This window comes from Giraffa tippelskirchi, chromosome 7 (assembly GCF_054371585.1).
Source record: "Giraffa tippelskirchi isolate mGirTip1 chromosome 7, T2T-mGirTip1v1.2.pri, whole genome shotgun sequence".
NCBI classification, from domain to species: Eukaryota; Metazoa; Chordata; class Mammalia; order Artiodactyla; family Giraffidae; genus Giraffa; species Giraffa tippelskirchi.
Window position 1 is genome coordinate 116,867,303 of NC_137281.1, and position 15,575 is coordinate 116,882,877.

Sequence of the window (15,575 nt, forward strand, 5' to 3'; positions counted from 1 at the left end):
TCTAGTTGCGGTGCACAGGCTTCTCATTATGGTGTCCTCTCTTGTCCGGGAGCACGGGCTCTAGGTTCACGGGCTTCAGTAGTTGTGGCGCTTGGGCTTAGTTGCCCCGTGGCGTGTGCTATCTTCTTAGACCAGGGATTGAACCCTCATCCCTTGCACTGGCAGGTAAATTCTTAGCCATTGAACCACCAGGGAAGTCCCTCCATATGATTTTTGGAGGGGAGCTTGAGAACCTCTGACTGAGGTGATTCTGAAGTGGGGGCTGACCAAGCCCTGCAGGCGATTCTGATCACCTGATGTGCCCACTTCTATCTTGATAGTCACTTTTGTAAAGTAGTGGAAGGAAAGAGGGATCAGATACCACGGTGGATTCTGAAGTGTTGAAGCTGGGGGCTGTGTTGCAATGGGGTGAGGAGGAAGTAAGTGATGAAGCAATGGAAGCTGTGGAGCTAGCTAGACCATGCTTTTGAGAAGTGTGTTTGCAAAGACAAGAAAATAGGGCAGCTAGGAAAGTTAGCTAGACCCAACAATTATATTGTCAAGTGTTGTGGGGGGTCTGGATTGACTCATTCCCTCTCTGGGCTTTACCTGCCCTTTGCTTGTTTCCTCTGTGCCCATTCCCAAGATTCCACATCCCGCACAGTATTGGAGAGCCTGCCGCTACCTTCTGACGGTATGGAGATTCCGGGTACAAAAGGGGCCGCCTGTCCTCAGTGCTCAGCTCAGAAGATCTGGGCAGTATTTCATAAGAGAGGTTCAGTGTCAAGTTTCTGAACCGAGTTAAAATGAGCAGAGGAGAGATTAGCAGATAAGATAGTGGAGGTTACTGAAGATGGGAAGGGATGGAAGCAGACTTCCCTTAGGATTTAAGAAGCATAAAATAGAGTTCTGTAGGCTGTTGGGAGTTTCAGAGGAAGGTGTAAAGGAGAAATTGGGTTCACATGGATTGGACAGATTTGCCATTTAAGTTTAATGATTATTTTCACAGAAATTTTTTTTTCATTTTTAATAATTGTAGTATTTTCATTGGTTGCACATGCACTAAAAGACGATGTTGGTTAATCCATCTGTGTGCTAACAATCAGGGAACAGTAGTTTATGGGATATCTTCATATCATTTGTGTATTATCTGATGAATTTGTGGTGTTTACTGTCTCTCCTCAGTTCATAAGAATGGATCATTGGTTTACAAGTGGCTCTCTGAAATATACATGTATTTAAGAATGAAAGACTATGTCTCAGAAAAACTTTGCAAACCTAATAAAAACATGCTGCTGTGCAAATAAGGAATATAAATGTGTGTCTGCTGGGACAAGTAAATTTGAGAATGAAGACTTCTTGCAGCAGCCCAAAATAGAAAGGGTGAATTGGATGCATGATGATGAATATTTGAAAATTTATTTGTAGTGGACTAAGAATCCCTTCATCCCTAATCCCCCCTCCCCCCCCCCTTTTCTTTTGCTATAGCATTTGTTTAAATTGTAACATGAAGCTCTTAGGTCACTTCCTAATACAACAAAGCAATGTGGCCCATAAACCAGCTTTTTTAGAACAACTACAAAATAATGCTTTCCAATATTGAATAATATTGACAATGAAATCAGAGAAGAGAGTAAAACAGAGGGTTATTCAGATTTGTACTTCTGCCAGTCAAAACCATGATATTCACATTGTTGCTGAAACACTTAAAAATATCTGCGAAGTCAGTGACAAATATGTTAGAAGAAAAAGCAGAAAGCGTATTGGCAACATTCCTCTTTTAGATGGTACTATTAGATCTCAGACTTAAGTGTGCCCCAGTATCACCTTAACTCTGGGTCCCACTGAGCTTCTCACTTAGTGGGACTGGGATGAAGCCCCACATTTTACATTTCTAGCTGGTTCCTAGATGTTGCTGCTACTAGTGACTGAGGATAGCACTTTGAGAAGCACCCGTGTAGGTGTCAGGTTACCATGAGCTGTGCATGCTTGCAGATATTTTCCTTGCCCACAGAACTGGACAAAATGATGGTGCAACAGAATGTGAAGCAGGTGTCTACTTGTGCCACATTTGGGGAGGGACATGTGCTCACTGACTGATCACTGGAAAATCCATGCTAAGTCCAGGAGGATTTTTTCTCTTACACAGTTAATGATATCAGCTGTGCTATAAGATGGGGCAGGGACATGGATTGTTACCAAGCGAGCACGAGCCATAAGCTTATAGGCAAAGACTTCATTGTAAGTGACAATGATTGCATCTAAGTGTCCTTCTATCCTCTTCTTTACTCACAGAAGATAGTTGTTGGTCAGTATAAGCCTTTTGTTCTTGATTTAGGGTTAAGGGAAATAGAGGACATAATGAATATGATGAAAGTATGATAATTGAATGTGTGTATATCACATGTGCTGTGCAAAGAAATAAGCAGTAAATTTTCACAGAATGAGATAAAACTGTCATATAATATTGTATTAGTTTTAGGTATACTACTTAATGATTTGATTTATGTATATATTGTGAAATGATCACCACAATAAGTTTAGTTAACATCCATCACCAGCGTAATTACAGTTGTTTTTTTTTTCTTTTTTGCTGAACCTCAAGGCATTTGGGATCTTAGATTCCAGACGAGGGGTGGAAACTGGACACCCTGCCGTGGAAGCATGGAGTCTTAACCACAATACTGCAAGGGAAGTCCCCTGTAGTTACAAATTTTTTTTTTTCTTGTGATGATGAGGACTTTTAGGATCTATTCTTAGGGACAGCAAATAGAAGACAGCTCCCCTCCCCCACCCCCACCCCCCCACCGTGGAGACTGGAGACTACTGGCTAATAATGTGAAAGGTGCTCAAGAGTTTCTGGAATGGAGGGTGTGTTAAAAACTTTTATTTACAACATTAATAATGTGAGTACAGGCCATCTCTGGGATTCCCAGTAGTTTAGCTCAGCACGCAGCACTCAGTATTTCATCTAGTCTGAACTAGATGAAATGTATGAATAGCTTGATCTCTGGTACTTTGATTCTTTGAAAACTTGATGATATCTTCTCTTTATTCAGGGAATAAATAATGACTTATCATTGGGCACATTTTAAAATCACACACATAAGCTGCAACTAAACAGACAAGATTGATTTCCAGAGCCCCACAGGACTCAGAAGATGGTCTGGATTTCATTTGGCACTATCTCCCAGGGTGAAACAGCTTATGCCTCACCCTTTCCTCTAAATGCTTGTTCATTTAGCAGCCAACAGGCTATAAAAAGTAGTGAGGCTCACTTTTTACTTTAGTGAAAAATTCCTCCATAATTTGTGGATACACATGTGAGCCAAATATCTAAAACCGTTGCACAGAATCACCAAAAGCTTCCTTTTCATTCCTGGGAACCTCTAACTGGGATCTGGAATATTCTAGTTTTGTAGAGATAAGTAAGAGAAGAGAAAACACCTAAAAATTGGATCCTAAACTATGACATGAGCTGGATATAGGTATCTCGGTGAAAAACTGCAAATGATCATGTCTCCCTCATTTTCTTAAATTTAAAAACTTGTGATTTATCTATTTATTAAAAGTACATCAAAATTGGTGTTCTGCAAGTGTTGCAAAATCCATTTAGTGCGCATTTATGGATTGGTATCAGTTAGCTGCACAGGATTTTTTCTGAAGGGTTGACGAACTGCTCCCTAGTTGTTCTGCACTAGCACCATCCTGTGGCAAGAAGGAACAATACACCTGTCTCTATGCTTGAAAGTAGGGCAGTTGATCCACTTGAATTTAAGCTAAGATTACTAAATTTTTGCCTGAAAAGTTTTAGGAAAAGCAGAACATTATTTTTAGAGAAGAAGAGAATCCCATTGGGTGAACATTGATTGAGCACTTGCCGGACGCTAAGCTTGTGTTAAGCCCTTTACCTGTATTATCTTATTGCTTATTTATTAAGACCCCATGAAGCACTGTTGTACCTCTTTACAGATTCAGAGAACTGTTCGGATAAAGTAGCCCAAGTACCTTCTAAAAGTGAACATCAAGAAGATATGGGCATAAAAATATGACTGACTCTATACTAGAACTTCTATGCCCTTAGGACATGCTGAGCAGTCCAAGTTTCAAATGTGAGCACAGGGCATCATTTTTTTGTTTGTTTGGTCACACCACATAGCTTGCAGGATTTTAGTCCCCATGATCAGGGATTGAACTCACGCTCTCAGCAGTGAAAGCACAGAGTCCTAACCACTGGACTGCCAGGGAATTCCCAGAGACATCATTTTATGATGGAAAGAAAGTCTTAATTCAGGGTCTTTGCTATCCATCTCATTCAGTTTACTTTTTGTCTGGCAGTTCAAAGAGGTGAGGGTGGTGAGGAGTAATCTCTAGAATTCATTTATTCCGATAGGAATAAAAACCGCATTACCTCAGTTGCTTAGAAGACTCTGAATAATTAGTCTGAAGATTTTTTCAGTTGCTTTTTCATGAAACAATAGCTTTCTGAATGGTAATAGAATGATCAAGCCTTCTCCTTAAGTATAAGCAATATTCTTAGACATTAAATGATTCTCCTTGGGTGTAACTGAGAAAGAGCACAATGGAGAAAATCTAAGTATTTAAATTTTGAGAATTCTTAATCTAAAATTCAGTTCATGTAAAAATGGCAGCATCAAAAAGTGTCCCTGGAACTTAACTCCATAACATAGATAGTTGATAAATAAGTGTTTATTGAGTTTCCACAAAGAATGTCTTCTTCACACTTGGTAGAGAAATACTACATGTGACCAGAGGGATGGGGAAAACGCATTTCCTTCATTTTGTGAATAAGGCACCAGATGATGATGTAGGAAAAAAAAAAAAAAAAAAAGACTGACAGTAACCGAAGAGATAGCCAGGCAAGAGATTTAAAAATCACTAAGATGATATAATTTGCCCAGTGAGACCTTCTCTGATTAAGATATTTTACTTTATTTTTAAAAAGCTTTATTTATTTATGGCTGTGCTGGGTCTTTGGTGCTGTACACAGGCTTTCTCCAGATGCAGTGAGTGGGGGCTACTCTCTGGTTGTGGTGCACGGGCTTCTCATTGTGGTGGCTTCTCTTGTTGAGCACACAGGTTCTAGGGCATCAGGGTTTAAGTAGTTGTGGCACATGGGCTTAGTTGCTCCTTGGCATGCGGGATCCTCTTGGATCAGGAATTGAACCCATGTCCCCTGTCTTGGCAGGGAGATTCTTAGCCACTGGACCACGAGGGAAGCACCTGATTAAGGTATTTTAGAGTCAGCATATGAAGGGATATGAACATGGGCATGGTAGAATCAGTGGAACAACTGTGTCCATCAGACCTCACAGATAGATGGATAAATGCTCAAATCAAGTGATGGTTCCTCAAGCAGTTTTTATGAGCTACACTCCAACAGGAGAGAATATAGAGTCCAGTTGGAAGGCCTGTTAGTTCCTATAGGAAGCAAGCAGATAATAAGGCAGCATCTTGAGGAATTGTAATAGAGGTAACCTTCCATGCCTCCACATGTACCCCTACTGTGCTTCTTAGGAAGCAGAACAGTTCTGAAAATATCTGTCAAAGCACTAAGAAGGTTAAAACAATTCTGTTAAAGCTCTCCTGTGGAAGCTGCTCCTAGTCAGAAAGTAATGAAAGAACTACCAGAATTGTAATCAGAGTCATTGATGTAGTGTTAATGTGCTATGAGAACACAGGAAAACAAAGACATTCTTCAGGAAGAGTAATAGAGGTGGATGTTAAAGTATCTATAAATGTAAGGAATATTTTACTGAATTCAATTGCAGGACTCCTAAAGGGGCTAAAACAACTTTCTTTTGTAGTTTTTACATCTAAGAGTATTTTTTGGTTAGACTCCTTACTAAGTGGTGGGAATGAAGTCAACAGTTTGAAGAAAATATAATTATATCATTATTTTCATGACTTTATTAAGGAGGAAGAATTTGGCAGGTAATTGATTAATCCCCTTGCAAAGACCAAGTATGAAGGGTGACCACTGCAAGAAGACTGATGATGTCTTAAGAACATGTGAAAAAATAACCTTATAGTTTTGAAATGATCCTTTGTGAGTTACTAAAGAATTATACCTAATCTCAGGTCCTGGGATAACAAAATAAACATGCTTAAGATTGATATGCTTGAGGAACCCTCAAGTGCTATAGAATTCAGGTGTGGTCCAGGAATACCGCCTGGAGCTGACAAGTGTCCAAGCCCTTGACGAACACAGCCAGAGACCTCTGATGTCTCATGTTGGCTTGTATTTTTTCCCCCCATTGACGGCAAGTGAGAGTTCTCTGTTTTGGAGAACTTCATACAACATTATGTAAATTTGGAACCAGTAGAGCCTATGGTTGAGTTGGTTACACTCAAACAGCTGTGGATTCAAATCCTGGTTCCACTCCTTTCTAGCATTATGAAATTGGGCACGTTACTTCATCTTCCTGAGCTATAGTTTCATCACCTGTGACATGGGGATAAAAACTCCCAGAAGTTTTACATCTCTGTTAGGAATGCAGTGTCAGTTATTTTTTTACTTTTCAATGTGGTAAAATGCCTTTCTTGCCTTATATATTTATATTCTTATGATTTTCTAAGTTGAATTATCAAGGGCAAAGGTCACTGACCTTTCCCTCCACATGCTGTAACCCAGGTTGTTGCTGTCTTTCAGAGTCCCCTACTTTGAAACTAGTGCTGCCAATGGGACAAACATAAACCAAGCGATTGAGACGCTCCTGGACCTGATAATGAAGCGAATGGAACGGTGTGTGGACAAGTCCTGGATTCCCGAAGGCGTGGTGCGTTCCAACGGTCACACGTCTGCAGATCAGCTGAATGAAGAAAAGGAGAAGGGGTCATGTGGCTGTTGAAGGGGCTAGTGAGCTGAACAGCCATTCAAGGGGCCCATGTCTGTGACCTTCCCTGTGGTGATACATGGCTCAGAGAGAGACGAACAGGCCTTGCGTACAAACTGCTTCTCACCATCCCAATTAAACCTATCAGTAAAGCATCCCGTTTTAAAATTACTTTGCTGCAGCTTTGTAAATATTCTTTAAGATTCAGCCTGAGAGATATTCAGCAAAATATCCCACATAGCCAAAAGTGCCTTATGAAACATTAGCCCCATGGCAGTAGATCGTTCAAGGATTCAGGATTTTGTAGCCACAGAACAGTGCATTTATTATGTAGAATGACTGAAGATACCATCCCTGCTTTACCATAGATAGGCCCAGAGTCTCACCTTTAAGATCTTAGATGTAATATCAGTCTTTAACGCAAATTTAAGATCCTTCTTGCACCACAGGGGACTTTCTAAAATGTCATCTAAACAATTTGAATGTTAAATAAGAATATACACAAATGATGGTTCAAAGTCTTAAGTATAATTTATATAAGCATTCTGTTTAAAATGAATATAGGACAAATGATTGGCCATATCTATAGGCCCTGGATAAACTGGATTGATCAATTTCATGCTCACTGTGACTATTTTTGGTGGGAAGGGGCTTGAGAGTAAGGGCTAGGGTGGTTTAGTGTTGTGTAAGCGACTAAAGTGGGGACTTCTGGCTCCCTGCTCGATTCCCTTTGCTCTGAAAAGTTGACTGAAGGGTCAGGGAATTCAATTTTTATGCCTTTAGTTCACAGTGATCTGTGCATTTGTACTTGGCCTATGTGCTGGCCATATCTGAGCATAGCTGGTGCTTATGCTGAAGTTATTTGTGATAAGCAAATATTTAGCTTCTTTTTCTTTATATTTATAATGTTGGTCTGGCATCCTCAGGCTGCAGTTTCAATTAGCTTATGAATGACTCATCATCTTTTTCCCCCATCAGGCTCTATCTTGTTGATCTTTGAAACTTGTTTTATTTTTATACAGGTGGAATTGAAGGAATTAGTTTATAATTACATAACATGTCTGTTTATACTGTTTGGTGGAAGATGGATGTTTGTATTTAAGCAATTACATTATTATTCTGTCTCAAAATAGAAAAACAAAATATTCTATAGCCTGTAGTTTTCACTGAGAGCATGGGTATTTACTATACTTGCTGGATCTTGCCATGGTCATGTACTCTTCCACACTGCCAAAGTGTCTTTTTTACCAAACTAAAGGTGTGTTTCAAAATATGCTTCATGGCAGTTGTTTATAAAAATCAAAGGGGAAAATTCTTATTTATTAAAGTAGTTTAAGTAGATTAAAATTTCCAAAGAACTTAATGGCTATTTAGGAAGAAATACCACTCATTATAATTTAAATAAAGAATAAAAATAAATGTATCTTGTGATGGCATAACTGTAAGTAGAAAAATACAACTATGATGAAAACTAACTACTTGTACATGATAATTTTCAAACGACTTTTTATGGACCATCTGTCCTGTTTTTTTTTTTTTGCCACTGCCCTCCCACCATCTGCTTAAGAAACTTAGTTGTGCTTTCTAAGATCTATCCTTAAAATTTAGACTTTTTAAAATACTAAGAAGTCACTGAGTCCTATGCATTTAAATTGTGTACCCTAGTGATAAAAGATCCAGATATTTCAAAGACAGGGTCCTCATCATAAGCAGTGCCTTGTAAAATTGCTGTAAGACTTAAGTGGAGGAAACAAGTTTATAGCTATGTACCAGGGAACATTTTATATGATTTATTTGTATAGTGAAAAAGAAAACAATATCTGTATTGTGTCAGCCTATCAGGAACCAAACAAGCAATTCATACAGATTTTACTGGCCTTAAACATAATACACAATGAGACATATGCATGATACAGTGCACACCCAAGAGCCATTTTTAGTTATTGACATCAATAACCTGGATTCTCTTTGGAAATCACGTGTTTAAACCTACTTTGAAGCACCAACATAAACTTTTTTTGTGTGTCAATGTATTTTTCTATTTATAGGCTTGTGTAAAAGTGAATTTTGTGCCAGTTAAGCTTATAATAAAAACGTGGTTTAATCTGTCATTTGTGTGTGAACATAATAATTTCATTTCCCTTTACAAGAAAGTTTCAACCCTGAGGATGTAATGCTAAAGGAAAGCACATTCAGAGACACAAATTCCATTAGGTACTTGATGAGGGACCAGCCAAGATAACATGTTCTAGAGAAGGTAACTCACACATGTCATCATCAAACACTGATGGAGCACCTACAGTGCATGAAGTGTTGTGCCAGCTGTTGTCAGGTGAACAAAGCAAGGATGGTAAGGGCTTGAACTAACACTAGGGCTGAGAGATGGATGCAAGAAGCATTGGGGAGGGTGTAGTACTTAACTGGATAAGGACGGAATACGGGGAGATGGACTCTCTGACCTTATGTCCTGCCACCCTGTCTGCCTCACTCACTCCTCTGTGAGCATACTGGCCTCCCTAGAGCAGTAAAGTGTGTTCCTGGAATATCTGCTGTTCCCTCTGCCTGGAATGCTTGTCTTCCATATATTTACATGGCTCCCTCTCCCACCCTGTAGGACAATTCAAATGTCATGTTGTCCAAAAGGACTTTGCTGATCACCTTCTATAAGATAGCAGTCACTCCCTCTCATGGCCCCTAGCAAATTGTCCCCTGCTGCCTTGTTATTCTGCTCTGTTTTTGTACATGTCACTTACCACCACTCAATATCTTTGTATGTTTGTCTCTATCCACTAAGATATAAGCTCCATGAGGACAGGGATGTGGGAAGTTTTCTTCAAAACTGTGTTGCTGCTACCTGGAAAAGGCCTGGTACGTGGTAGGTACTCAAATGGCTATTGGACTGAATAAAGGACTTTAGATGCAGCAGAGTCAGATGAAAGAGTTTTCAAAGTAAAAGAAAACAAAAAAAAAAAGTAAGAGTCCAAGACTTCAAAATGTTTAGAAAGGTTCTCATATATTAAGCCCATATTGGTTTATTATGAGAAATTAGGAACTCTGAGAAGTATACTCTGATCTTTTGAAGTTGATGTTAAGATAGCTAACGACCCATTGAAGAAATGTTCAATATGGACTTTTTGGGGTTTTTTTTTTTTTTTTTTGGCTGTTCCAAGTGGCATGCAGGATCTTAGTTCCCTGATCAGGGATCAAACCCTTGCCCCCTGCAGTGGAAGTGTGGAGCCCTAACCACTGGACAGTACAGGAAATTCCCAATTAGGAGTTTTTAAAAACTGAACTGTAGTTGATTTACAATCTGTTTTGGCAAAGTAATTCTTTGCTAACATTATATATACATTATATATGTATATATTAATATATAACACACATGTGTATATTCTTTTTCAGATTCTCTTCCACTATAGGTTATTGCAAGCTATTGAATATAGTTCCCTGTGCTATATAGTAGGGAGGGCCTTGTTTACTTTATATACAGTAGTGTGTGTATTTGTTAATCCCATACTCCTAATATATTCCTCCTTCCTTCTTCCTCCTTTCCCCTTCAGTAACCATAAGTTTGTTTCCTATGTCTGTGAGTCTGTTTCTGATTTATCAATAAATTCATTTGTACTGTTTCTTAGATTCCATATTTAACACATATCATCTAGTATTTATCTTTCTCTGCCTGACTTAATTTCTTTAGTATGATAATATCTAGGTCCATCCATGTTGCTGCAAATGGCATTATTTCATTCTTTTTATGGCCAAGTAATATTCCATTGCGTATATATATATATATATATATATATATATATATATATATGTATCGCACATCTTTATTCATATATCTGTCAATGGGGACAGGCTGCTTCTATGTCTTGACTGTTGCAAATAATGCTGCTATGAGCAGTGGATTGCAAGTATCTTTTCAAATTAGTTTTTGTCTTTTCCATATATGCCCAGGAGTGGGATTGCTGAATCATATGATAATTCTATTTTTAGTTTTTAAAGGAAATCTCCATACTGTTTTCCATAGTGGCTGCACAGATTTACTTTCCCACCAACCATGTTGAAAGATTCTTTTTTCTCCACCCTCTCCCCAGCATTTATTATTTGTAGGCTTTTAGATGATAGCCATTCTGACTGGTGTGAGGTGATATGTCATTGTAGTTCTGATTTGCATTTCTCTAATGATTAGTGATGTTGAGCATCTTTTCATATGCCTGTCTTCTTTAGAGAAATGTCTATTCTGATCTTCTGTCCATTTTTTGATTGCTTTTTTTTTTATATTGAGTTGTAGGAGCTGTCTGTATATTTTGAAAATTAATCCCTTGTTAGTCACATTGTTTACTAGTATTTTCTCCCATTTTATAGGTTGTCTTTTTGTTTTATGATTTCCTTTGCTATGCAAAAGCTTATATGTTTGATTAGTCCCCATTTGTTTATTTTTGCACAATAAAGAATGCTTTGTTTGGCTTTTTATAACCTGGAAAACTCTATATAGTATTTCCAGGTCTTCTATTTTTGGCAAGATGGATGAGTTTAGAACTAGAAAACTCTTCTAATATAAAACACTTGATAATGCTGGATAAAATATAATGAATGTATTTTTTAAATGAACTATTGATCTCTTAAGAAAGTAAGGATAATACCTAGAGACCATCCCTCTTCCTCCAAAAAACAGACAACAACATCAGCAACAACAGTGGGATTTTGTAACAAACTGATACTGGATGTGGTTTGCTTTTGGTTTGGATTTTGCAGGATCAGTAATCAAGGTGCTCAGCTTTAATGGCTACATGCCATCATGAGATAAAACTTTGGATTCCTTGGAGGTAAGACGCTGGAATGGAGGGCCTCCTAACCCCAAACACACTCAAAGCCAGGTCCTGGTCTATGTCTTAATCTCCCCTGCGAATTTATAACCATAAGTGTGCTTTTACACAGGTTTAAGATTCAAGTTTACATTACTCCTCTTCTGTTTTTTATTTTTCTCTTTTCCTGGAAATGTTTAAGCCAAAAAATGAACATAAACTAACCTAAAATAATTTGTGATTGGCAATACCTCTGGATTACTTGGGAGAAGCAAATAGAATCTCTTCAGAGGGAATATTTCCACCCAGAATTTACAGAATTTTTACAGGAAACACCTACTAAGGATGAGCTCACTATTTAAAATGAAAACCTGTTCCTTCCCCACCAGCTTCAGCCCCAAACATGACCAAGGGCCAATGAACCAAAATCCAGCAATAAGGCACTTAAGAACTTCAAATAATATGCTTACCAGATGGAGATCGTAAAATAATTACAAACATAAAAGGAATTGAAATGTCTGGGAAAAGAAGACTTTATTAAAGATACAAGACTGGTTTGAATTTAGAAAAAGACTTCCATGTATGGAAAATGTAGCCACTGGCATTCAAAATGTAATGGTTAGAGGTTAAATGGCAAGTCTGAAAGAGAATGGGTAAACTAGAAGATAGACTGGAGGAAATTACATAGAATTCAGCAGAGAGAGATAAGGTACAAGAGAGGTTAAGAGAGCGAGAGAGAGGAAGTATTAGGGCTCCAACGTATGTGTAATAGGAATTCTAGAAGGAGAAATGGGAGAAAATGGAGGAAGAGGAAATACATGAAAAGAAAATAGCTGAGAATTTTTCAGTAAGGTGAAAGACATCTACCTTCATGTTCAAGAATCATGTCTCAAGCAAGCTAAATGAAAAGAAATAGTATTTCCAAGATTTCAGCTCAATCTGTTGGATGTGGAACCATCCTTCTCTGTATTCCATTATAATTGGAAAGAAACAATTTTTTTTCTAATAGTGACTACTCACCTGTTCAACCTAGAGAGAAGCACTGAGTGTGCTCATAGGCTGAAGGGAACAGAGTCTCAGATGAAGCCTTAAGGTGTGGGATTAAGAACATAGATAAAAGGTATGTTGCCCCTCACACTGAAGGTAAGAGGTCAAGCTAGGGTTATCATGTTGGTGAGAAGGGCAGGAAATTTCTTGTTGAAGTAGCAGGATAAAACTGAAAGAGATGGGAAGGAACTGTGTAAAGAGCGTGGGAAGACTGATGAGGTTCTTCTGTAATTGTTGAGGGGGATGAGAGAGGAAGAAGATCAAACAAAAGTGAAATAATTTTCAGCCTTTTGGTTGACAATGAAGTGTTGGGCAAATGTTTATTACTAAAATTTCTGGTATGCTGCTTTGTTATTAACATTGTTCTGGAATTACATGTCAAATGATTAGCCAAGGAAAATAAATGCAAGTATCAGATAAAAGGAAAACACATGCATTTGCAGATTATAACTTGACAAACTGATTCTAAAGGTTAAAAAAAAAAAAGCTTTAAGGACTAGCTAGAGAAACAGAATAAAGAGGTCAAGGAAAAAAGGAAGAGGAGGACTTAAGGTGCGTGTGCGCTAAGCTGCTTCGATTGTGTCCAACTCTTTGTGACCTTATTGTCTGTAGCCCACCAGGCTCCTCTGTCCATGGGATTCTCCAGGCAAGAATATTGGAGTTGCATGGGTTGCCATGCTCTCCTCCAGGGGATCTTCCTGACCCAGGGATTGAAACTGTGTCTCCTATAGTTCATGCATTTCAGGTAGATTCTTTACCACTGACCCACCAGCGAAGCCCCAAAATGACAATAATCCAAACATTTTCAAACTCGCAGATAAATATCAATAAATAAATTAGTTGAACAAAGCAGAGAGTCCAGACTGAGACCCATTGAGAAGTGATATTTTAAATTAGTGGAGAAAGTGATACCCTTATTCAACCTATAGTATTGGGGGGAGAAACCCCACTAGAATCCTGTGTTATTATTTATACTTAAGCAAATTCCAAGTTAGTTGAAAATTCAAATGTGAAAAATGATACTATAAAAATAATAGAGAAAAATCTTTGAAAAACAGTTTTGAAGAGGGAAATACAGTTTCAAGCAAAGCACCAAATCCAAAACTACTGAAGCAAAGACTAATTTGGATACGAACAAATAAAATATTTCTGCTAGAGAAATACCGTAATCAATGTTTACAATATTAATAAATTAGGAAATAATTGCTGTCACCACTTGTTTAATATGTAAAATGCAGTTAAAAATAACCCAGTAGAAAACTGTGTGAAGGACATAAACAGGCAATTCACAGGAAAAAAATATTTTTCAAGAATTTGTAAAGATTCCTAACTCCATTCATAATTAAATAAATGCCAGTTAAAATAATGATAAAACTTTCAAATTTCAGATTGGCAAAGATCACCTTTGAGAAAGACGTGGTGAAACAGCCATGTTATTTGTTGTTGCTGTTCATTGGTAAAACCTTTTGGAAGACATTCAGCATTATCTACCAAATTTTAAATGTGTTATCGATATGCCAGCAAATCTGGAAAACTCAGCAGTGGCCACAGGACTGGAAAAGGTCAGTCTTCGTTCCAATCCCAAAAAAGGCAATGCCAACGAATGCTCAAACTATCGCACAATTGCACTCATCTCACGTGCTAGTAAAGTAATGCTCAAAATTCTCCAAGCCAGGCTTCAGCAATACGTGAACCGTGAACTTCCAGATGTTCAAGCTGGTTTTAGAAAAGGCAGAGGAACCAGAGATCAAATTGCCAATATCCGCTGGATCATCGAAAAAGCAAGAGAGTTCCAGAAAAACATCTATTTCTGCTTTATTGACTATGCCAAAGCCTTTGACTGTGTGGATCACAATAAACTGTGGAAAATTCTCAAAGAAATGGGAATACCAGACCATCTGACCTGTCTCTTGAGAAACCTGTATGCAGGTCAGGAAGCAGCAGTTAGAACTGGACATGGAACAACAGACTGGTTCCAAATAGGAAAAGGAGTACATCAAGGCTGTATATTGTCACCCTGCTTATTTAACTTATATGCAGAGTACATCATGAGAAACGCTGGGCTGGAAGAAACACAAGCTGGAATCAAGATTGCCGGGAGAAATATCAATAACCTCAGATATGCGGATGACACCACCCTTACGGCAGAGAGTGAAGAAGAACTAAAGAGCCTCTTGATGAAGGTGAAGGAGGAGAGTGAAAAAGTTGGCTTAAAGCTCAAAGTTCAGAAAACTAAGATCATGGCATCTGGCCCCATCACTCCATGGGAAATAGATGGGGAAACAGTGGAAACAGTGTCAGACTTTATTTTTTTGGGCTCCAGAATCACTGCTGATGGTGACTGCAGCCATGAAATTAAGAGACGCTTACTCCTTGGAAGGAAGGTTATGGCCAACCTAGATAGCATATTTAAAAGCAGATACATTACTTTGCCAACAAAAGTCTGTCTAGTCAAGGCTATGGTTTTTCCAGTGGTCATGTATGGATGTGAGAGTTGGACGGTGAAGAAAGCTGAGCGCCGCAGAATTGATGCTTTTGAGCTGTGGTGTTGGAGAAGACTCTTGAGAGTCCCTTGGACTGCAAGGAGATCCAATCAATCCATCCTAAAAGAGATCAATCCTGGGTGTTCATTGGAAGGTCTGATGTTGAAGCTGAAACTCCAATACTTTGGCCACCTCATGAGAAGGGTTGACTCATTGGAAAAGACCCTAATGCTGGGTAGGATTGGGGGCCGGAGGAGAAGGGGACGACAGAGGATGAGATGGTTGGATGGTATCACCGACTCTATGAACATGGGTTTGGGTAGACTCCGGGAGTTGGTGATGGACAGGGAGGCCTGGCGTGCTGCAATTCATGGGGTCGCGAAGAGTCGGACACGACTGAG

General features: G+C 38.7%; 1 protein-coding gene across 23 annotated transcripts in view; it reads left to right on the forward strand.

The window, feature by feature from the left end:
* Nucleotides 1-8,947, forward strand: part of RAB27A (RAB27A, member RAS oncogene family) — an 82,585-nt gene extending 73,638 nt beyond the window's left edge. For all 23 annotated transcript variants that reach the window (XM_081510265.1, XM_081510259.1, XM_081510258.1 and 20 more), the window contains one exon: nucleotides 6,653-8,947. In XM_081510265.1, coding sequence (XP_081366391.1) covers nucleotides 6,653-6,851 — 199 coding nt within the window. In that variant the 3' untranslated portion in view covers nucleotides 6,852-8,947. The remainder of the gene's footprint in view (nucleotides 1-6,652) is intronic.
* The last annotated feature ends 6,628 nt before the right edge of the window (nucleotides 8,948-15,575 follow it).